We start from the raw sequence: 22452 nt of genomic DNA, 5'->3' as shown, positions 1-22452 counted from the left end.
TTACATAATCTGACCAATTACTGCGACAGTTCTCCTGAAAAAGTAAATGGTGAGAATAAAGTAACCTAAGGTTAGCAGAGATTAGTACTTACAAGACCACAACCATCATCACTGCTGCATGCAGCTGCGGACGGAGCCATCATCACTTACATAACCCCAGATTTACCCGTCCACAACAGTATATGGCTAGCTGCTGCTCTTGGCGCGATGTTCTTAACGGTGATGCTGGATGATGTGCATCGCAGTGGCCGTCGAGAATTTCTTGCCGTAGTAAAAAAATTTTTTTTTTTTTTCTTTTCCTGAACGAGAGGTCAGTGGAAACTTTTACGAAGCAAATGTTGATGCTTATCTTATTTTCATTGCTGGCTATTTAGTATTTTAGTTTAAGGATTACATTTCTTGATACGTTATTTAACGTTTTTCTTCGTTGGGCTGTAGTGCAGTATAAACATTTAGAAAGGCTAAAACTAATCGCTACGGCATCTCTTGATGGGAACATGGACATTCAGACGTCTTCTTCTATGCAGAATATCATTAATAATAATAATGGTAACAACCGTAAACCTATCACCAAACAGAAACGTAAACGTAATAGAATCCCACTGAGTTGTACTATATGTCGGAAGAGGAAAGTCAAGTGTGATAAGATTAGACCTCATTGTAACCAATGTACCAAGACAGGGGTGGCTCATTTGTGTCATTATATGGAACAAAGTTGGGCAGAAGAAGCTGAAAAGGAACTTTCTAAAGAGAATGAAATTAAGAATTTGAAAGAAAGAATCAAACATTTAGAAAAGAGTCTTTTAAAAGTATCGTCAAACTTAAATACTCCGGAAAATATTTCAAATACAATGAGTCCCCTCAGTAACCATTCTACCGTGGAAAATTTATCTTCTTCTGCCAATAATAATTACAAAGATAAATATGATGCCGATGAATTGGATTTGACAAAGCAATTCGATATGTTACATATCAAAAACAATGGAACCATTCATTTGGGTGCCACTCATTGGCTCGCTATTATGAAAGGTGACCCATATTTAAAGCTTCTTTGGAGTCAAATCTTCAGTATAAGAGAAAAAGTAAACGAATGGTATTCCAAAAAAACTGTTTTGAATAGAAATAAACTTGTTATCAACTCAAAAAACCATCACAATAAAGGTACACAACAGTATACTCCGAATAATAACAATAATATGAATTTCACAGAAGCTGGCCTACTGGCTCCACATCCTTTACCTGTCGGTAGCGATGGTGACATTAGAAAGTGTCCTGTTGCACACAGAATGAGACCAGATGAATCATTAATCGCTCCACATCCTCTACCGGTTGGTAGTGACGGGGATATAAGAAAATGTCCAGTGGCTCATAATATGAAACAAGAGGAAACTCTGATTGCTCCTCATCCTTTACCAGTGGGGAGTGATGGTGACATAAGAAAATGCCCCGTGGCACACAAAATGAGACCTGAAGAAACATTGATTGCACCACATCCTTTACCTGTCGGTAGCGACGGTAATATAGCAAAATGTCCAGTAGCTCATAAGATGAACTCGGAATATCCAGTAATTAAAAAGGAAGAACAGATCTCATTAAAGGAAAATATTTCAACTGACACTTCATTTTCTTCATCACTAACTACTGACCAAATTGTTAAAGAAATTGCATCAATGTTACCACCGAAAAATATTATTTTCACTTTTGTAGATAAGTTCTTCAAACACATTTATCCAATCGTCCCAATTATCGATGAACACAATTTTAAAAGCCATTTAAATAAAATTATACTTCAGGACATAAGGGATTCAAGTAAAGTCAATTTAAATTTAAGAAAGGCCTCCGATAACTGTCTGTTGGGTATCATGATCATTATTCTTAGATTAACATGGTTATCTTTACCTCCCAACAGATGTAACATCAATTTGAATAATTCTTCTCCGGATTTTATCAATTCTTTGTTAATATCAAGCAATGCAGCAACATCAGCTTCGAATTCAAATATGAAAGATGATAATATCTTAATTAAATTCGAAACTTCCGTAGAAGCATTAAATTTAACAAAGGACTATCTGATAAAATTTGACAAGATTTCATCGGTTTCAAACAATAACATTAATCTAACAACTATCCAATTCGCCATCTTTTATAAAATTTACATGTTAAATGCACCAAACTCTTCAACCGAACCAAATACTAGAGCACAAGATAATGACTCTAACCAAATATTACTCTCATCGATTATTCAAATGGCCTTCAGTTGTGGTTTACATAGAGATCCTGACAATTTCCCACAATTAAACGTTGTATCATCGTCAACTTCGTTAAAACAACAAAATGAAGAAGAAATGCAAAGAGAAAATCAAATTAGTACAGAGAGATTCAAACACACTTGGAGAAAAGTATGGTTTTATATTGTTCATTTGGATGTCAACCAATCCTTGGCAATGGGATCGCCAAGACTATTAAGAAATCTGAAAGATTTCAGTGACACAAAACTACCTTCTGCTTCCAAGATTGATTATGTTCGTGATATTAAAGAATTAATCATAATTAAAAATTATTCACTATTCTGGCAAATTGACTTGGTTATTGTTGCTGTTTTGAACCATATTTTGAATATTCTTGTTGCGAAAAATGTCAGAAAATTTGAGTTGGATTCATTAATCAAGTCATTGACTGATTTGACTTTTACTCGTAAAAATATTAGTGAAGTCATCAATGATCTAATTAACAAAGGTCTTTTGTCAGCTTCCGAAGGATCTATTAATTATCAAGAATATACGGATGAAAGCTATACGTTGCCGAATTTCCAAGAAATCCTATCAAATGGTAATGCGGTAATTAATGCTGAAGAAAAGAAATTTGAACTACCTCACGAATCAACTACGAAGGCTATTCTATTTACAAAACATCTTTCTTTAAGAATGTTATTGTTTACATTGAATTACATTCTATTTACACATTACGAGCCTATGGCTAGTCAAGATAGTGGAACAATACCTATTACAAAAGAGTATGCTCAACAAAGTCTAAATTTTGCCATCGATGGTTTCAGAAATTGTTTAATTTTCTTCAATAATATTAGAAAGGATTTGACTGCCACATCCACTATATTTGACTATGTTAACATCTTATTGGCACCACAAGTACTAGATGTTGGTCATCGCTCTTTACAATTTCTGGTTTGCTTAACTTTACGTTGTAAGCTGGGTCCAATTATGGGCGTAAAAGAGAGCTTATTTTCTGGTAACGACGAATCTGATAATGATTCCATTAATAGTGAAGTCACGAATAATTCTGTCACTATAACAACCATAGATAATGATGAATTGAATGAAAACTTATTGAATGATATTAATCTTGATAATGTTAACGAAGGTCAGTTGAGTGAGACATTGATTGCTAGAATGAAGATTTTCTTAAAACTGACAAAACAAATCGCTGTAAAATATCCATATGCACACAATACTTCAAGGTCTGTTGGTTTTTTCATCACTTTACTGAATAAAAGTTCAAAGAAGACGGTAGGTGACTTCAGTTGGAGGCCTCAAAAGATATCAGGATTTTTCAAAAATGCCCCTTCATTTGTGTCAGCAGATAAGGATCAATTGAATAAGTGCCCAGTGTATCAAGATGCCTTAGGTTTCATGTTGCCAAAAATGAAACCTTCTACACCACAATCTACTCAATTACCTCCTATTAGGAATTCGTATAAACCTATTACTTACACTAATAGCAATATAAGGAAATTAGAAGAACAAGAAACAAATCAAGAATTAAAGAAGAGGAAAGTAGATAATGAGGTTGAAAGGTCCAATACAACGACGCCATTACCACCTTTACAATCTACGATTTTCAGTAATGTGAACGAGCCAATGGTGAATATGATGAATGACGATTTAACGAATCCAAACTTTAACGATTTATTTGATCCAAATAGGATAATGGAAGCCATAACCGAATTCAATCCGTCAATCGATATGAACGAATTTGATGGGTTCTTAAATAACAGTAATAATAATAACAATGGTTACAATAACAATGATAGTCCAAATATAAATAATGACGTAAGCCGGGCAACTACTATCAATAGTAACGGAATGAACAAAAACGGTAATGACGGTGTAGAACTAAATATATTCGTTCCTAAATTGGAAGACGGATTAACTGATTTTCAAGATTTTACAATTTGGGATTAATCGGCTTTATTTTCTACCATATTGTGATATATATATTGACATTCATATAGTTTAAAAAGTATAAATGCGATAATGAAAATATCCTTATGACCTTAGTCTTAACGAGTCAACGACTCATTTACCATTATGAGTACAGTATGAGACGTTCAGATACTCACGTGACCACAAAATTCCAAGAGAACCGCGACAACGTATACTTTCCTCATTCTTTGTGGCCTCGAGTTTCCCAATTTGGTCGATATTGGGATGACCCACTTTCAACAGAACGGGAATCCCACCACCAAAAACTGAAATTGAATATCCCAGTCCGGTAAATTTTCACTGTCGCCTGCCTTCCCGCATATTTTTCCCCCACAAGGGGCAGGGGGATTTCCTTCTGTTAGCACCTCGAGCCTAGCAATTTCCAAGAAGCAAGCGTACGGATTCTTTCTTCAGACAGAAAAAAAGATCGTCAAATCTTGCTTAGCTTGGTGGGCGGCTCGGCTAAACCGCTTTCATGCCCTTCCCCCCTCCCCCTAGATTGCCCGCCGGACTTCCCCCGCCCATCCCAACAAATAGAAACGAGACCCTGCCTAACAGTTTTGGCAGACTGGCCTGCATCCACAAAGATGAAAAAACGTCAGTCGGAAGGTTTAGAATTCAGACAGAATCTCAATAGATGCTGGATTCTCGAAATGAGTAACACCCCATCATCAGTTTTCATTATCAATGGGCTTTTTCTCTTTTTGTCCCACTTCTCTCCCTTTTGCTTACAACTTTTCCTAATGCATAAGTTGTCTTCTTTTTCTCCTTCGAGCCAGCCTGTCATATCCATTAGTAGATCACTAGGTACACATTCTTCTCATCCTTAATATATAAATATATAGATATTGGTATTTTTTCACTGGGTTCTCCTGTTTTGGCCTCCTTCCTTTTGAAATTATAGTCACTTTTCGTTAAAGTACTCCAACCACTGACACTCAATGGCAAGAGATTTACAAAACAATTTACTATTTGAAACTGCTACTGAGGTGGCTAATAGAGTGGGCGGTATCTACTCCGTATTGAAATCAAAAGCTCCCATAACAGCTGCAGAGTATAAACAGAATTATACACTCTTGGGTCCCTTAAATAAGGCTACTTATCAAAATGAGGTTGAATCAGTGGATTATAATACTGATCTAACCGGTGAATTGGAACCCATCAAAAATTCTTTAAATGCGATGAGATCAAGAGGTGTTAATTTTATTTACGGTAATTGGCTTATTGAAGGCTCACCTCGTGTCATATTATTTGATTTAGACTCTGTAAGAGGGTATTTAAATGAATGGAAAGGTGACCTTTGGTCACTTGTGGGCATACCCTCTCCGGAAAATGATTTTGAAACAAATGATGCCATTCTTTTAGGCTATACCATTGCATGGTTTTTAGGTGAGTTAACTTCAATGGATCATCAACATGCTATCATTGCTCATTTCCATGAATGGTTAGCAGGTGTTGCATTACCTCTTTGTAGAAAGAGAAGAATTGACGTGGTTACAATTTTTACTACACATGCTACCTTGTTGGGTAGATATCTTTGTGCATCTGGTGATACCGATTTTTACAATAATTTGGAACATTTTGATGTCGATCAAGAAGCTGGTAAGAGAGGTATCTACCATAGATATTGTATAGAAAGAGCCGCTGTTCATTGTGCAGATGTCTTTACGACGGTATCACAAATTACTGCTCTGGAAGCCGAACATTTATTAAAGAGGAAACCAGATGGTATTTTACCAAATGGGCTAAACGTCGTTAAATTTCAAGCAGTTCATGAATTTCAAAATTTGCATGCTATAAAGAAAGAAAAAATTAATGATTTCATAAGAGGCCATTTCCATGGTAGTTTTGATTTTGATCTAGATAATACCCTATATTTTTTCATTGCTGGGAGATATGAATACAAGAATAAAGGTGTTGATATGTTTTTAGAAGCATTGGCTCGATTAAACTATAGATTAAAGGTAAGCGGTTCCAAAAAAACTGTTGTTGCATTTATCATTATGCCTGCAAAGACTAACTCTTTTACAGTAGAGGCATTGAGAGGTCAGGCAGTCGTTAAAGCTTTAGAGACAACTGTAAATGAAGTCACAAAATCGATTGGTAGAAGAATCTTCGATCATGCAATGAGATTCCCACATAATGGAGCTAACACAGAAATGCCAACTAACTTGGATGAATTATTAAAACCATCAGATAAAGTTTTACTAAAGAAAAGAGTTTTGGGTTTAAGAAGACCATCGGGACAACTACCTCCAGTGGTAACACACAACATGTGTGATGACGCTCATGATTTAATTTTGAACCAAATTAGACACGTACAATTATTCAATCATTCGTATGACCCAGTTAAAGTTATATTTCATCCAGAATTCTTGAATGCTAATAATCCAATTTTAGGTCTCGATTATGATGAATTTGTTCGTGGATGTCATTTAGGTGTTTTCCCATCATATTACGAACCATGGGGTTATACTCCAGCAGAATGTACGGTAATGGGTGTTCCTTCAATCACGACCAATTTATCTGGGTTTGGTGCATACATGGAGGATTTAATTGAAACGAATCAAGCTAAAGATTATGGGATTTATATTGTTGATAGAAGATTCAAGAATCCAAATGAATCTGTTGAACAACTAGTGGATTATATGGAAGAGTTCGTTAAGAAGACGAGAAGACAAAGAATAAACCAAAGAAATAGAACAGAAAGACTATCAGATTTATTGGATTGGAAGCGGATGGGTTTAGAATATGTCAAAGCTAGACAATTGGCATTAAGAAGAGGATATCCCGGTTTGTTTAAGCAATTGGTCGGTGAAGAATTGAATGACAAAGATATGGATACCTTAGCAGGAGGCAAGAAATTGAAAATTGCAAGACCTTTGAGTGTTCCTGGCTCTCCGAGGGATTTAAGAGCTGTCAGCGTCAGTAGTGCGGTATACATGACGCCGGGGGATATCGGCACTCTGCAAGAAGCCAATGGCGCAGACGACTATTTCAATTTGGCTAAAGATGATGCTGAAGAGGGGCCATATGCTGATGATAACAATTAGTCTGGTACTGATGTTATTCTCGAATACAATGTCAGACTTCTCCCTCATCGATGCTATACGCAGCGCATTTTAATTACATATACTACATAAACCACATGCCAAATAAATAAGAGAAATAAATACACACTGTAATCATGATACTATCAGAGCTGGAACTGTCGTTGGTGTCTTTTTGACCCAGTACTGACTTGAGCTTGACTTCATATGAGCAATTTCAATGGGATTTACTATGTGATAGATGTATCATTACCCGGATTTTATTTTTGAAATGCAGCTTTGCAAAGGAAACTGTTAAGCCCTATTTTATAAAAGAGGCGTTAACGACAATCTCATTTATATATGATTCAGATCGATAAAGCTTGATCAATTGAGTTTATCCAAAATTCAAGATACTTTACTACTGTCATTGAGTCAACTAAAGGAGGTATCTACTAATTTTGATTAAAAGAGCTTGCGTTTAACAGAAAAAAACCATATCACCCTTAAATAATTCTATCAAATATTCTAAAATGTCTCAAAATGATAAAGGCGTGTTAGAGCCAGAGCGTGTTAGAGGCCACTTTGTCTCCAAGTTTGTGAACAAACTTTCGGGGCAACCAGATTCCTACGTTAATAGAGGTAATTATACTTTTGGGAAGACTTTAGGTGCCGGGACATTTGGTGTTGTAAGGCAAGCCAGAAAAGTTTCTACTGATGAGGATGTAGCTGTTAAGATCATTCTTAAGAAAGCTTTGAAAGGCAATGACATCCAATTGCAGATGTTGTATGATGAGCTCTCTATTTTGCAACATTTATCACATCCCAATATCGTTGAATTCAAAGATTGGTTTGAATCAAGAGATAAATTCTACATCGTAACTCAATTAGCTATTGGTGGTGAATTATTTGACAGGATTTTGTCAAAAGGTAAATTCACTGAGTTGGATGCAGTGAAAATTGTTGTTCAAATTTTAGGAGCAATTGAATATATGCACTCTCAAGACGTTGTCCACAGGGATTTGAAACCCGAGAACGTTCTTTATGTTGATAATAGTGATAGTTCACCAATTGTAATTGCTGATTTTGGTATTGCAAAAAAATTGAAAAATAAAAATGATTTGATCTTTAAAGCGGCAGGCTCTCTAGGTTACGTTGCACCTGAAGTATTAACTGAAGGTGGACATGGTAAGCCCTGTGACATTTGGTCCCTAGGTGTCATTACTTACACGTTACTTTGTGGTTATTCTGCATTTATTGCAGAAACCGTGGAAGGCTTTCTTGAAGAATGTACTAGGAGTAAATTTCCAGTAAAATTCCATAAACCATATTGGGATAATATTTCTGATGAGGCTAAAAATTTTATTTTGAGGTCATTAACATTGAATCCTGATGAAAGGCCTACTGCAACTGAACTATTAGAAGATCCATGGATTACAAGTAAGGCATTACACGAAAGAGTTACTACCAACATCTTACCGGATGTTAAGAAGGGATTTGACTTACGTAAGAGGTTCCGTGATGCAGTGGAAATTGTTAAATTGAACAACAGAATACAGAGACTTAAAAACTTGTACGCTGATGAGGAAAGTGAATCAGATCTCGAAGAAAATCCAGTCAATTATCTCAATCCTCTCGATGCGGTAGGTGCAGTAGCGCATGGTTTACATGAGCTTACCATGTCTTCGCACAAGAAAATGGTGGAACTTACACAAGAGCAGCTGAAATTAAAGTCAGCATTAACTCAAGATGCATTTGCTCAGATTGTCAATGCTGCAACGAAAAATAAACACAAAGTCCAAGGTTATAATAATGGCGAATCATCACAGTAAAAGTAAACTGAGGAACCTTCAGTCCGAGATATCTTGATTTTCTTTTCAATCAAGTCATCAAGGAAAAGTGAAAATAGTTTATTTGAGTATGCCATTTATGATGTATAAGTCTATATATTCTAAACTTTATGATATGAAATCATATATATGCATTGTTCAATTTTTCCATCGGGGAACTGTCCATTATATATATTTATCCTTTAAATGTCGGATGAATAGTATGCACTCAATGGAAAATTCATTGAGTTTCTGGTTACTTTAATGCTAGGTTGGAAAAAAAATACCGCAGGTTAAATTAGTTTTAGGAAAATCACTCTTCATCATCTCCTTCATCTTGATAATCTTCATCTTCATCATCGTATTGGACCTCCTCAAGAGGCTCATATAAGTTTCCACCTTGATATTCTTCTTCTTCCTCATTTTCTTCTTCTTCTTCTTCTTCTTCTTCTTCATTTCCATCCTCATTATACTGGACATTATAGTTGATTTTCTGGTTGTGAGATCTTCTTAATCTTCTATCACCATTCAAGAAATCTTCATATTCCTTTTTTAGTTGTTCGATGCCGATTATCATTGTATTTAATTTGCTTAAAAAGCACCTCAAGTTGATTAAATCATTTTTAACCTCAGCATTTTCGCCAATTTTTAACAATCCATTCAATTCTTCATTGGAAGTTGAAACTTCGTGATCACCAATAATTATATTCAGATAATCTAGAAACTTTGCCATAGAAGTTGAATCATTCGCAATTTCAAACCAATACAAGGAATCTTCTTCATGCTCGTTCTTTAAAGTGTCAGACAGCAAAGAAATTTTATCATGATAAAACAGTTTGAATTTTGAACTCATGAATGGGAAAGAGTTCTCAAAAAATTCGGAAAGATTGACTTCCTTGTTCAAGAACCTGTCAAATAGATACGTCAGTTTTCGAAGGTCAATGAAAGTACTGAAATCATTGTTCTGTGTGTACAATCTTGGAAAGTAAAAATCCCCAATTTTGCTTATCCTTCCGACAAAAAAATCGTCCAATCTTAATCTGTATAGATCATCAGTATATGGATCACTCAATGGATTGTCATAGAGTAGTCCCTCAAACAATTGTATCCATTTATCGTATAGGCCGATTATCTTTGATTCTTTTTCATCTTCAGAGACTTTTCTTAGTATTCCTTTGATTTTGGCCAAGATATCAAACTTCGTCTTATTTTTTGAAGTTGCCCTTGATTTTAATCTACGCTTATTCTCATCCAAATAATTTTGAATCAGTTTACACAAACTTTCGAAATCACTGTAGACAGTTTGCATTCCTGCTCTATAAAATCTTGGCACGATAGTAGTATCATTGCTTGGATCACCTTTAGTATGTGATATTCTGTAAATTTCATCATGAACAAAACCTGAGTTAATTAATGCAATGTCTATAAGATGACGCAATGCTATGAGTCTATCAGTTGGTTCTTCCATGGCGAAAAGACCATCTTTTTCAGCGGCTGATATGATACGCTTATTGAATAACGGATGTTCATCCCTTGGAAGTTCGATGTTTTGACACGGATCGTAGATAGGACTCATATCTCTTGTTGAGGAAGTATCTAGTTGTATAATATCCTCGACGTCTTCATTGGAGGGAAAATGTTGCGAGTCCGTAACATCCATTTCTTCAAAAATGGGTATTCTCCATTCTTTAGGGCTACCCAACTCTTGGGTGGATCTCCTAAAGATTTTAAGATACTTGGCAAATGGTTTCCTGCTTTGTTTCAAATCCTTTATACTAGGCACGACGTAGTTTTTCGAATCAAACACCAATTTCAGGATTGAATAGAAGATGAGATTCAGTTTGTCTTGGTGGTCTAAAAGCTCTTTTGTGGTAAGTTCGGTATCATTTGCTATTAGTTCTAGGCCAATTTCAAAATCGATAAAGGATAAGCTTTGTAGACCAGAATGGAACATATTTTGAAACTTGTGTAAAAACGACATTATCTTGATTACATCGCCCGCATATGAGACTGGTTTCAAAAACTCGTTTTTAGATTTCCAAGCCTCTAATAGAGATGTCTGTTTATCTCTGAACTCTTCCAAAGGTAGAGGGACTACAGGTGCCGAATTTGTATTTTGAAGGGCTCTTTCGTATGTGCTTAATTTACTAGCGGTATTTGGCGAAGGGGATACTCTTGCAGACTTGGAGCTTGTCTCCTCAATTTCGCCATTATCAAATTCCCTTGGGGCAGCTTTTCTCTTCCTTGGATTCCCATTCGAAACGGTGGACTCTTCATCATTGTGATTTTTCTTTACCCGTGGGACAGTCTTATGTTCCTCCAGAGATGCTTCTCCATGAACCACTTTTATTCCTTTGAAATCATCAAAAGTCATCTGACGTCTTGTTGCCTTCTTCTTTTCAGCAGAGTGAGGAGGCTCCAGGGGACTTTGGTCAGTGTGCTCTATGCTATCACTGCTTTCTTCTGCGTCGAGGTTAATAACATTCGTCATCCTAAATTATGTCCTACTTCTAGAAGTACGCTTCCACCAAGATGGTTCAGTGAATGCTGATAGCTAATGGATTACTCGTTCTCTTGATCGTTTTGAAATTTTACGTGTTGTAGAATATATATGAAAGACGCGTTTTATACATAACAAAAACTGATGGAACTTTGAAGGCTTGTTCGTAATCAGCTGGATTGGATGATTAATTGAGACTAGGGTTGGACGAGGCAGACAATAACTTCAGGATACAGCTCCCAATGAAGAGTCAAATGATACAAGAGACCGATGTTACTATCGATCTGTAAGATATGTTGGCTGATCCACAATCGTATTTGGCGCTGTGAAAGAGCTCTGATATAGTGAAAACAAGTTGTCAATGAGCTGCTACTAGATTATTCCAAGTCTGATGATACTGATGAGTTTGTACTAATTTTATTGAAAATACGCTACATTTTCAACGTATTTTTGCATTGAAAAAGCCCTCCGAATGGTAAAAGTTAAAGTGTAAAATATTAAGGAATAGTAAGAAAAGTCACCAACTATAAGGTTGCAGCTGCACTCATTAGTTACCACGATATGTTCAGAGATAGAACTAATCTGTTTTTATCGTATCGTCGTACGTTCAGCCATTTTGCAGATTCTTTAGGGACTAAGAATAATAATATTAACGATGAATTCGTTGGCGATGGCAACGATATTGAGCTGGAATCATACCCAATGATAACTCACAATCAAGAGAACAACACGCTGCCACCATTGTTTGTTGACATTGCTCGCGATATTGATGAATACTTGGACCAAACTAACAGGCGAATGGAACAGCTGATGAAATTGTATCGAAAGAATTCGTTGCCAGGGTTCGAGGACAACACTAAAGATGAGAAAATGATTGAAGAATTGAGTATTAAAATTCTGGAGCTTTTTCAAAGATGTTATAACGTAATTAAAAAATTAAAGACCATCTTCCAGGAACAATTTTTACAAGGTAAACAACTAAATAAGAGTGAATTGATCATACTAGACAATCTAACAAAGCAATATGCTGATAAGATACAATGGGAATCAAATAAATTCAGAATTTTACAAAACAACTATTTGAAATATCTCAATAAAGATGATTTGAAACCTATACTGCCAAAGAATAATAAAGAATCTTCTCAGCTACTGTTGCTAGAGGAAGAGAACGTGGGAGGTAAAGAAAGACTAGATCGTGATATTGAAAGTTATTCGAGGCATACGTTACAAACCCAAATGAATAAAAGATCAAATGAGCGATATTTACAAGAACGTGATGAAGAAATCACAAAGTTAGCGACTAGTGTCTTTGAAGTCAGCACTATCTTCAAAGAAATGCAACATTTAATTATTGATCAAGGCACTATAGTAGATAGAATTGATTATAATTTAGAAAATACAGTTATTGAATTGAAAAGTGCAAACAGAGAATTGGATAAAGCGACACATTATCAAAAGAGAACTCAAAAATGTAAAATTATTTTGTTTCTATCGTTATGTGTCCTTGTCTTATTTTTCTTAGTGATGTTGAAACCACATAATAAGACAGTGTACAAAACAGTACCTCCACCAAAGCCCGTTGAAGAAATATCGATAGAAGAACCAGCAAATTTAGATAAGGTCATGGCTTGAATATATATATATATATATATATGCACACATATAAGTATATGTTAAAGTATACTATTGCTACATTATCACCTAAAATTATAGGGATTATCAGAGTGCTGTAGAGTATTATAAAGATTGTTTTTATTTTGCATACGTTTTTTATAAGCAGATTGGAAATGTGGAGTCGAGTTTGGTATTCTTGACATATTCACATTTGCTTGTGTGTTATTATCGCGTTGCTGGTGTGATTTCATTCCATTTCTTGACATAGGTGCAGGCATGAAATTTGGATTATTCGACAGTATTGTATCAGACATTGTTGTCATTTGAGGAACAGAGTGATAAGATGGCAGGTACTGTCTAGGAGGTACACTGTACTGTTGATGATATTGCATTGGTTGCTGATATTGTCCTGACTGTTGATAATTCATTGGTTGTTGGATTGCTGATTGAGGCTGGCTCATGCTTGGATTTTTTGGATAAGGTGGAATATTGTTGTTCTTATATTGATTAAAGCCTCTTCTTGAAATGGAGGTTAGATCTGAACGTTTATCGTCATTAAATGTATTATCTTCAGGACCATTATTCATCACATCTTCTATTATTCTATTCGGATTGTCAGTAGATGGTGTTTCCTTATGGGAATAAGTTGATGAATTTAAAGATGCAGTGGGAACGTATGCATGAGCGTTTTGTCTTACATTATTGCCATTATTATTGGCCGCACCAGTATCATTTTCAATAGCAGAAAATGCTGTCAATGAGTTCTTCTCACTGTTCTTATCATCATCATTATCCCCATGCTGAACTTTTTCAACATATTCGTCTGATACATTGACGGCCGTTACTCTCTCGGTATATTCTTGTTTCTCTCTTTCTTCTGTTGATAGGTCAGTAGCTGAATTGTTTACATTATACAAATCTTTCTCGACGTCAGTTGTAGAAGGATTGGCATCAGATGGAACAGTTGGTTTATTGAGTAAATTGGATGAACCGGCAGCATCATCATCATTGTAATAGTTGTAAATATCATCAATGGACAGTTTTTTGGAATTAGTGTTATTGTATTGGTCATATAACATGATTTCATCCTGTTCTTCCAAATTGGACTCAGTACCATTTTGACCGTTGGAAATGTATGCAACGAAGATTAGAGGTAATGTGATTAGTGGTAGTACTGCAGCAGGAATTAAAATCCACGTACACCAAGTAGTATGAGGGTAAAAGAGAAGGAAAGATACGATACACATTAGAGCAGAGGATAAAAAGCCCAAGAGATCGAAAATCAGATTAATTATGAACATTATTGCTGAAATATTACCGTAATTCTGTAAGATGGAAACGATCAAAGTGATAGAAGTTGAGAGAAACGCAAAAAAGTTCAAACCAGCAGCTACGGGCATGATAATAAGTATGTGGCCTAGGGCCTTCCTTGCATTCGAGTTCATCTTCCACGAAGCAGTGTCGTCACTTAAAGCGTATGGGTTATAGGAAGCACTTGCTTTGGAACATGAATCATCCTCACAGTAGCCAAAGACACCATATGTAATGCCATCGTATTTCGAGAGACCAATCTGTTTGAATACTGGAGCTGTGATACAGCAAATAATCAGGAGTGCCATAGATGCAAACTGAAACACGGCGATTATAGCGAAAAAGATGCTAGATTTGGACGTTCTCATTTTGAAGGTATGAGCTTGGAAACTTGTCTATTTTTTTTGGGAAAGTGGTGATATGTCAAGTCCTTTCTTGCAACTTCGTTGATGTGATATAGTATCAAGTTTGGAAAAGTGTCCTTGATGATAAGTTTTATTGTATATTGAAGATCGATAAAACAACAAGAGTGGAACTATTTTCGATGAGCGCCCGCATTGATAAGAGTCTCAAGAGGCATTCGGTGACTTTTTTGATGCCAACTCAGCCTTTCTGTAAGTCCTGAAAAGAATTTGCAATCAGCTGTCTTTCGAGGAATAAAATGACCTGGTGTTGCTAAAATGGGCCCAGCTTGTCTTGGCGTTTCTGTATGACGCGTAAGAAATAAACAGTACAGTTTGAACAACACAAAGAGGGAAGGAGTAAGAAGAGGTCTCCGTCGAGTTCTGGGATGCGATATTGCAGGATTACCGTTTTAGGAAGTTACAAGCAAGCCACTTTTTCTTCTTGAGAAAAAAAATTTTTGAGAGAAAAAATATCTCCCGGGGGCGAGTCGAACGCCCGATCTCAAGATTACTTTGATGTTTCACATTACAGTCTTGCGCCTTAAACCAACTTGGCTACCGAGAGGTCAATTTATTGATTTTCGAGGCTTTCAACTCTCCCTAATATAATCCTAAAATTAACAGAATAAACCAAAACTTGTCTTTAAAAAGAATAGAAATTTGCTAAAAATGACATTACCTTGACATTTCAATTTTTTGATAGTTAGAATGACAAGTTTGGTGACGTAAAGGAAGATCAGAGGATGTCTCTTGTATATTATTATCGTTAATATTGTTCATGTTGTGGATGACATTCAAATAATTGAAATAATTCTTATTAATCAGTGTTTTTACCAAATAATGCACTGGTTTTCCATACAATAAAATATACAATAAATAATATACATTTTGACAAACTTTGATCAAACTTCAGTGTTCACCTGAGTATTTATACCTTTTCCAAAATATTTTGATTTATGCCAATTATCATGTTCTAGATTTATGAGTCAATACGTTGTCATAATTATCGTACCATAATTATTGCAGGATAATATGTATTCGTGTTTATCACGCCATATATGGTTCGTGTCAATACATTGTCGTGTTTATCACACCATAATTATTTCTTGTCAATATATGGTCGTGTTTATCACACCATAATTATTGTTCATATCTTCTCTAACATTCTAAATTTGTCATTCTAACTATCAAAACATTGAAATGTCAGTATATTGCCATTTCCAGCAACCTGAGTACTTATACAATTTCCAACATATTTTGCTTTGTAACATTTTTCCATGTTCTATAATCATGTTTGTAATATTCTCTAATATTTACTGCCGATAAATTCATCGATTTATCACATTACCATATTATTATGTAATGTTAACTACCGATAAATTTACCGTTTCTCATATTACCTCATTATTATGTAATTGAATTCTTCTAGAACATTCTAAATTTGTCATTCTAACTATCAGAACATTGAAATGTCAGCATAATGCCATTTCCAGCAAATTGAACTATATAACACTAAGGTAATGACAACAATCAAAAGACTGTTGGTAAACAATGCATAATATGAAGAGTGAGATGATTAATAAGAATTAATTTACTAGCTTGACTGCTTTAGTACAATGTTAACAATGACAACGATATTTTATAGCGTAAAGCAAACTCCGATCTTCTTTTACGTCACATACACATACACGTATGTGGTTTACAGCTTCTAACAATTTTTCAATTGAGAGGGACTATTTAGTGTGCTATGAAAAGTATGTGGCTTGAAATTGAAAGTTTGAGAGGTAAATGCTAGTACGTTATTGTGAACAATTCTTCTCCTTGACCTAATCCGACGTCGCGTCAAACGCACTTTCCCTCATACTGCAACTTGCAACTCAAAGATAGAAATAAAATATGCGCTACCTGAAAGAAAGTGTGAGGGAGATGCTATTAACTCGGGAGTTACTGACTTTTCAGGCCTGTACTTTTGTGTCGAGGTTTTTACAAGTTTTTTTAACTGGCATATTTATTTAATGTTTAGGTTTGGGGCGTTTCAGTAGTGACTGTTACAGTAATCGTTTCAACTATTTCGTTAAATATAAACCCACTTCATGATTATCTGGAAGCATACCTAGATTCTCCTTTTCAACCACTCTTCTTGAAAAAAATTAATTTTACTAATTGGAAAAGGATGCTATACCCACAATATCGAAGACTTAATACAAAACACGCTCAGTATGTATGTTATTTCGAGTTCACGCTTGATCCTGTAAAAATAAGAGAAAAGAGGTCTCCACAAGAACTCAATAGGAAGTTGAAAGGATATGAACGCAACTTTTTTGGCAAAGTTATATCATAATTCCAATTCAACATATTATGAAAATTCCTGGAATAGTCAAAAAAAATCAGCAACGGTACAAACATTATGGCAAGACCCATACGGCTTCTTTTTTTACCCAAATGATATAATCTATGAGAACTTATATTTTCTCCAAAACGCTGTTTGAAATAAAATATTTACAAATCCTGCTTGCATCTTTCTTGAAATGTATACTATTCGGTAGCGACAGCAGTCTTGATCCTAACCAAAAAGAAATAGTTCCAGAGGCTGGTAGTACGCACAGTTTAAAAAACTATATCATACATTTTCCATGTGTTGGACAATTATATTATTAAAATAACGAATATTATCCAAGTATAAGTGATGACCAGCGTTAGGAACCATATAAAATTTACTATCACGGTTAAACTTCTCAAGTAATAAGTTGTGGACTCGTCTCCCTCCTTCAATATCCATCCAATCATTTTCTCCATAAATCCATGCCCATTCTACTTTACTTGAGACATTGAAATTATTAGAAAAGAGAGTATCTTCAAGTGAACATCTAGGGTTTCCTCCACATTCTAAAATGAAGCCCAACAGATATTCTCCACTTCCTGGTTGGTTGAAAATTGCGTAGGAATATCTATGTAGCATTTCAAATTGCATTCTATTTTCGATCAATTTAAACCTTCTGTAGGACCATCCACTTGTTAGTTTAGATCCGAGATGTTTTGATAACCGCACTAGAGTAAATGGCGAAAGATTCATATCCCAGAGCTTCGCATACCACCATGGCGGCTGTAAGACGGCTTTGCTATTATTTTGGGACTTTGAGACACCAGCTGGAGAACACATTATTAGTTTTCTGAGGTGGGCTGGGTACACCTGAGTATATAGGGCCATTAGATATGCGCCGAGGGAATGAGCAACAATAACGTTGTTTTTTGGGTTGTCTAATAGTGTGCGCTCTTCTAGCCATCTACGTATTCTCTCATGAAACCAGGCTGTGACTTCACTTGTATTACTTGTCGGATACTTGAAAGGAAAGTTCTTACGTGATGAAAAACCAAAACCTGGTAAATCTATCGCATGTATACACCAATTATTATCTAGTAATGGAATAGATTCAAGATTTTTCAAGAAAAATCCAAATCCAGCGCCATATCCATGAATAAATATTAAATGCTTCAGTTTTTGTGAATTAACGGTATTTTTGGGAGTTATACAGAACTCATTGATATAATTGCCTTCCTCATCAACTACTGTTTTAATTATTCTAGCAACCTTGTCTTTTGAGACATTAGGATAAAATGGCAAGGTGGATAGTAAATCTTCTTGCATTCTTTCAGGGCCTTCTTTGTATACGCGATAGTCCTTAAACGATTCATCTATTGAACGAGGAAATAATCTGGGCAATTGTGCTATTATTTTTACTAGAGGGATAGCTACTGGTGCACTTGATATGTTAGAATGAACAGGAACCTGAGACTTCTTGATTTTTGAGTGACCTAAAACTAATTTCAGAAATGAGGCTACCAATCTAGGTGACATATCTCCCTTTGACACAAATACACATTCCACTATCGTTGCTAAAAAAATAAACCAACCTAATATTCTCTTGAATCGTATGCTGCTTTTAGCTTTATTGATGTTCTTTTTCTAGGTGAGTGTACTAGGCCTGGCATTGTGGTAAAAATTTCGGAGATACGCCATTCGATGTTGACATGGCAACAGAAGAGATGGACGTCATGCCAGCATAGTGAAATGAAGTGGGATACAGTTACTGCAGTGGAAGAAAGGAAATATTTGTCCTTATACAATGATTACTATTACCAGATAAATCTCAAAGTTTCTGACATTTTTCAATTCAAGTTCAGAAAAGAATTCTGAGTATCTATAATGCAGGTTTTCCTCATAGGCCTTTCTTCAGTGTCCTTTGATACCTTAAAATGGAGGGCAATAGCCCTGGGAGGTTACAGTGAGTAGTATCGTGGTATCTACTGGTCGGTAGGTTACTGCTTTTTCTTATTAGCGGCATGAACGAACTTGCTCGAGTAACAGCTTTTTTTCTGACGTGATGACACTAAATGTACGTGAAAATATTAAACTACAAAATAATCGAATATTATTAAAGAAGTGTATAAATATGTGTATATATTTCTATTTAATGTCCAACAATGAACGATCTTTTTTTTTTTGACCATCCAGCCTCAATTCTGGATTTTCTTTCTTGTTTGTCTTTTATAGTAGAGTCCGCATTTATTACATAATGTACTTGGTCCATCGGGTCCACTTCTCCATTGTGGTGTCTCTAAAGTAAAACACATTTTACATTTATCATGTTGCTTTCTATGTCTTTTATCTGGAAAATGAAGACTGGGATTTAACAAGAACTCGATAGCCATTTTATTAACTGCTTTTTTTTAGTTAAATTATCATGGATAATGGGTCGTTTAGCAAATATATTTGTGGACGTAAAGTATGGCATTAGCAAAGGCATATTTCTGCTGTTTACGTAGACTGTGCAAGACTAGAAAAGAACACAAGTTGGGTGAATGACGAAGGAAGAATTCGAGAACTTTATATACTTCTAATAGCCATAAAGTTGACGCACTTGCAATATTATAACCCGCCTTTTTCCAAAGTATAGAGCTGCAAAATAGCTTGCGTAGTGATTGACTAGTTCCTACAAATTAATGCAGCTGAAAATAGTCTTCCCACGAATATGACACAAAATGATCAAGGGTGCCAGGAAAAATAAACAAAGACTTTACAGCGACCTTTGCCTCGTTCCGGAGAAAATATGAGAAATTGAGTTGACAGAATCTGGCACGTGGAGTAGACAGACTGTTCATGGAATAACTGCTAGCATGATATTACATTGTCTTTAGGTCAATGGGTTTTGCTGCTAAGTCCATTAAATTTTGGAATGTGTAGGCAGTCGTGTTGGTATTACTTTCTGACACGGTGCTATGAATTTTGTTAGATGTATTAGTGATACACTTCCCGAATCGTTCTACATTATGATAAAAAAATAATTGAAACATAATACTTCACAAAATGTGATAAGCGCCACTTTTATATATTCTTGACTTCGAGGTCAATCCAATAAATTGATTGTGTGATAATGTTTTTTTTGCATTCTAGGCATTCAGTCCCTGAATTACTAAAAATGGTATTCATAAGTATGCAATTACATCAATAGGTAATGTATGGTGTGAATGCACTATTGATCCCCATAATGCTCTGGGACATTATGGTCATTAATTTATTTGCGAATCGACTCGTCAGGTTGTTAGATCATGGCCCTGACGTAAATGAAGATCAGAGCTGGTCCCTTGTTTATTATCAAAGTTACTTCTGTTCATATCGCTAAAGATCGGTCAAATTAGTAAAGTAACTTTTTATTAATCAGTGGTTATACTAAGTAACACACTGGTTATATATAAAATAGGTGATAATATAAAATAATGTATAGTGAGACAACTTTGACCAAACTTCTGTGTTCAACTGAGCATTTATACTTTTTCCAACACATTTCGATTTTTAATAATTATCATGTTCTAGATCCATAAGTCAATATCTTGTCATAATTATCATGCCATACTTATTGCATGTCGATATGTGGTCTTGTTTATCGCGCCATGCTTCTCGTGTGATTCTTCTAAAACAATCTAAATTTGTTATTCCAACTATCAAAACATTGAAATGTCCGTATAATGCCATTCACACTACAGTATAATGCCAAGTTCAGCAAAACTGGGCACTTATTAGGCGGTAAAATGGGGGCCAGTTACTCATTCCTCCTTTTAGCCAAAGAAAGGTGAGCAAAGGGGGGGGTAAACAATATCTCTGCTAGTTAAAATCAGTTCCTTGTTAAAACCAAAAAAATCAACAATTATTGGTTCTATAGTGTAGTGGTCATCACTGTCGGTTTTGATCCGACCAACCCCGGTTCGAATCCGGGTAGGACCTTCATTTTTTTGATTATTGAATTTCCCATGCCCATTTAATATTGGAGACAATATAGCATTACAAAATGATATCCAATCTTTTGTTAATAGTATAAACATTAAAGAGCTTTAATTATATTTTTGTATACAAATTGAATAGATTAAGAAATGAAGGCAAATAAAATTCAAAATAGGAAAAGCCTGGTGCTCAGTTTATTCCTCGTCTTCTGATAAAACAATTGGCACATTACTCTTTGACTCGGTTTTGGCTTTACCAGATGAAGCGTCAGTTGGTGCCGCATTGTTTTCGGTAAATTCCTGCAATAGTTGAGCTGAAGTCTGGAAATACTCTAGTTGAGCGGCAACCATTTGGTTCAAGGAGGTCAAGAAATCTGAACCAGCAATTACTTCCTGCATAACTAATGTTGCATTTTCAGTAGCTTGAGCAAATTCGTCTTCTAATGACTCCATCTTTACTCTCAATGAAGCTTCTTTTTCTGGTTTAGCATTCATTAGGTTAGTCCTTGCGACATCATATTGTAATCTTTTGTTTTGAACTTCCTTTCTGAATTTATTAGCCTTTGCAAGACTTGTTGAGAGGTCATCTCTTAATGCCTTGTTGAATTTTGTTTGAATCAATGTATCTTGCTGTAATCTTGCTTGAGCAATTTTACTTTGAACATTACTAAATTCTAGTAACTTTGAAGATAAAGCAGATTCATTTGGAGTAGAGCCGACTTGATTGATGACTTCACTGGCAGTTAAAGAAACTTTGCTTAGAGCGTAGTTTAAAGTTTTTGGATCTCTGATAGGGCCTGGAGAAATTAGAATATTTTGAGCTTCTGATGCAGAAGATGCATGAGATAAGTCAGTAATTTTAGCAGCCATGGTTTTAGAGAAATCATTAACTGAATCCTTAATCACCTTTGGATAGTCATATGATTCATTTTCATAGATCGAGGTGACTTGCAAGAAATGTTCGTGGATCAGCTTTATCGAGTCAACTTTCTTTTCTAATTCCAAATACTCTTGTGGCAATTGAGAAATATCAGTGACTTGACCTAATTTCTCTTGAACTAAACGTTGAGTTGATTGGGCAAGTGTTGGTAAATTGTTGGAGAGTTCCTGAGTCCTTTGAGAAACAGAAGTCGATAACTCTTGAAATCTCTTAGTGAAGGAATTTGTGAACTCGTTGAATGAAGACATTGCTATTTTGAGGATGTGCTTGTGCAGTTTCTGTTGTAATTGAGTATTATATTATACATATGAACAGCTCACTATAAGAAA

The 22452-nt window shown here is 35.4% G+C and overlaps 9 protein-coding genes and 2 non-coding genes across 11 annotated transcripts; 5 read left to right on the top strand and 6 right to left on the bottom strand.

Moving 5' to 3' along the window:
* Positions 1–497: 497 nt before the first annotated feature.
* Positions 498–4199, top strand: HAP1 (Hap1p; the record flags this gene model as incomplete). Its single annotated transcript, XM_003959069.1, has 1 exon — positions 498–4199. One exon carries the CDS (start codon positions 498–500, stop codon positions 4197–4199), a length of 3702 nt encoding a protein of 1233 aa, XP_003959118.1.
* A 962-nt stretch (positions 4200–5161) lies between these two features.
* Positions 5162–7273, top strand: GSY2 (glycogen (starch) synthase GSY2; the record flags this gene model as incomplete). Its single annotated transcript, XM_003959068.1, has 1 exon — positions 5162–7273. The coding sequence occupies one exon, from the start codon at positions 5162–5164 to the stop codon at positions 7271–7273; it is 2112 nt and encodes a 703-aa protein (XP_003959117.1).
* A 509-nt stretch (positions 7274–7782) lies between these two features.
* KAFR0I02010 (serine/threonine-protein kinase) lies at positions 7783–9081 on the top strand (the record flags this gene model as incomplete). Its single annotated transcript, XM_003959067.1, has 1 exon — positions 7783–9081. The coding sequence occupies one exon, from the start codon at positions 7783–7785 to the stop codon at positions 9079–9081; it is 1299 nt and encodes a 432-aa protein (XP_003959116.1).
* A 310-nt stretch (positions 9082–9391) lies between these two features.
* On the bottom strand, positions 9392–11569 carry KAFR0I02000 (uncharacterized protein; the record flags this gene model as incomplete). The annotated part of the gene is made up of 1 exon (XM_003959066.1): positions 9392–11569. The coding sequence occupies one exon, from the start codon at positions 11567–11569 to the stop codon at positions 9392–9394; it is 2178 nt and encodes a 725-aa protein (XP_003959115.1).
* Positions 11570–12139: 570 nt separating this feature from the next.
* TLG2 (t-SNARE syntaxin TLG2) lies at positions 12140–13210 on the top strand (the record flags this gene model as incomplete). Its single annotated transcript, XM_003959065.1, has 1 exon — positions 12140–13210. One exon carries the CDS (start codon positions 12140–12142, stop codon positions 13208–13210), a length of 1071 nt encoding a protein of 356 aa, XP_003959114.1.
* A 65-nt stretch (positions 13211–13275) lies between these two features.
* On the bottom strand, positions 13276–14871 carry TOS7 (Tos7p; the record flags this gene model as incomplete). Its single annotated transcript, XM_003959064.1, has 1 exon — positions 13276–14871. The coding sequence occupies one exon, from the start codon at positions 14869–14871 to the stop codon at positions 13276–13278; it is 1596 nt and encodes a 531-aa protein (XP_003959113.1).
* Positions 14872–15380: 509 nt separating this feature from the next.
* KAFR0Itrna5Y lies at positions 15381–15472 on the bottom strand. Its single transcript is given in 2 exon segments — positions 15381–15417; positions 15433–15472. It is a non-coding gene; the product is annotated as a tRNA-Tyr (tRNA).
* Positions 15473–17527: 2055 nt separating this feature from the next.
* CLD1 (carboxylic ester hydrolase) lies at positions 17528–18763 on the bottom strand (the record flags this gene model as incomplete). The annotated part of the gene is made up of 1 exon (XM_003959063.1): positions 17528–18763. The coding sequence occupies one exon, from the start codon at positions 18761–18763 to the stop codon at positions 17528–17530; it is 1236 nt and encodes a 411-aa protein (XP_003959112.1).
* Positions 18764–19422: 659 nt separating this feature from the next.
* On the bottom strand, positions 19423–19617 carry KAFR0I01960 (GATA-type transcription factor; the record flags this gene model as incomplete). The annotated part of the gene is made up of 1 exon (XM_003959062.1): positions 19423–19617. The coding sequence occupies one exon, from the start codon at positions 19615–19617 to the stop codon at positions 19423–19425; it is 195 nt and encodes a 64-aa protein (XP_003959111.1).
* Positions 19618–21115: 1498 nt separating this feature from the next.
* KAFR0Itrna4Q lies at positions 21116–21187 on the top strand. The gene has a single exon. It is a non-coding gene; the product is annotated as a tRNA-Gln (tRNA).
* A 191-nt stretch (positions 21188–21378) lies between these two features.
* Positions 21379–22371, bottom strand: GVP36 (Gvp36p; the record flags this gene model as incomplete). Its single annotated transcript, XM_003959061.1, has 1 exon — positions 21379–22371. One exon carries the CDS (start codon positions 22369–22371, stop codon positions 21379–21381), a length of 993 nt encoding a protein of 330 aa, XP_003959110.1.
* Positions 22372–22452: the final 81 nt, after the last annotated feature.

Source organism: Kazachstania africana, chromosome 9 (genome assembly GCF_000304475.1).
Source record: "Kazachstania africana CBS 2517 chromosome 9, complete genome".
Taxonomy (NCBI): domain Eukaryota; kingdom Fungi; phylum Ascomycota; class Saccharomycetes; order Saccharomycetales; family Saccharomycetaceae; genus Kazachstania; species Kazachstania africana.
This window is presented reverse-complemented; position numbering and strand designations above follow the sequence as displayed.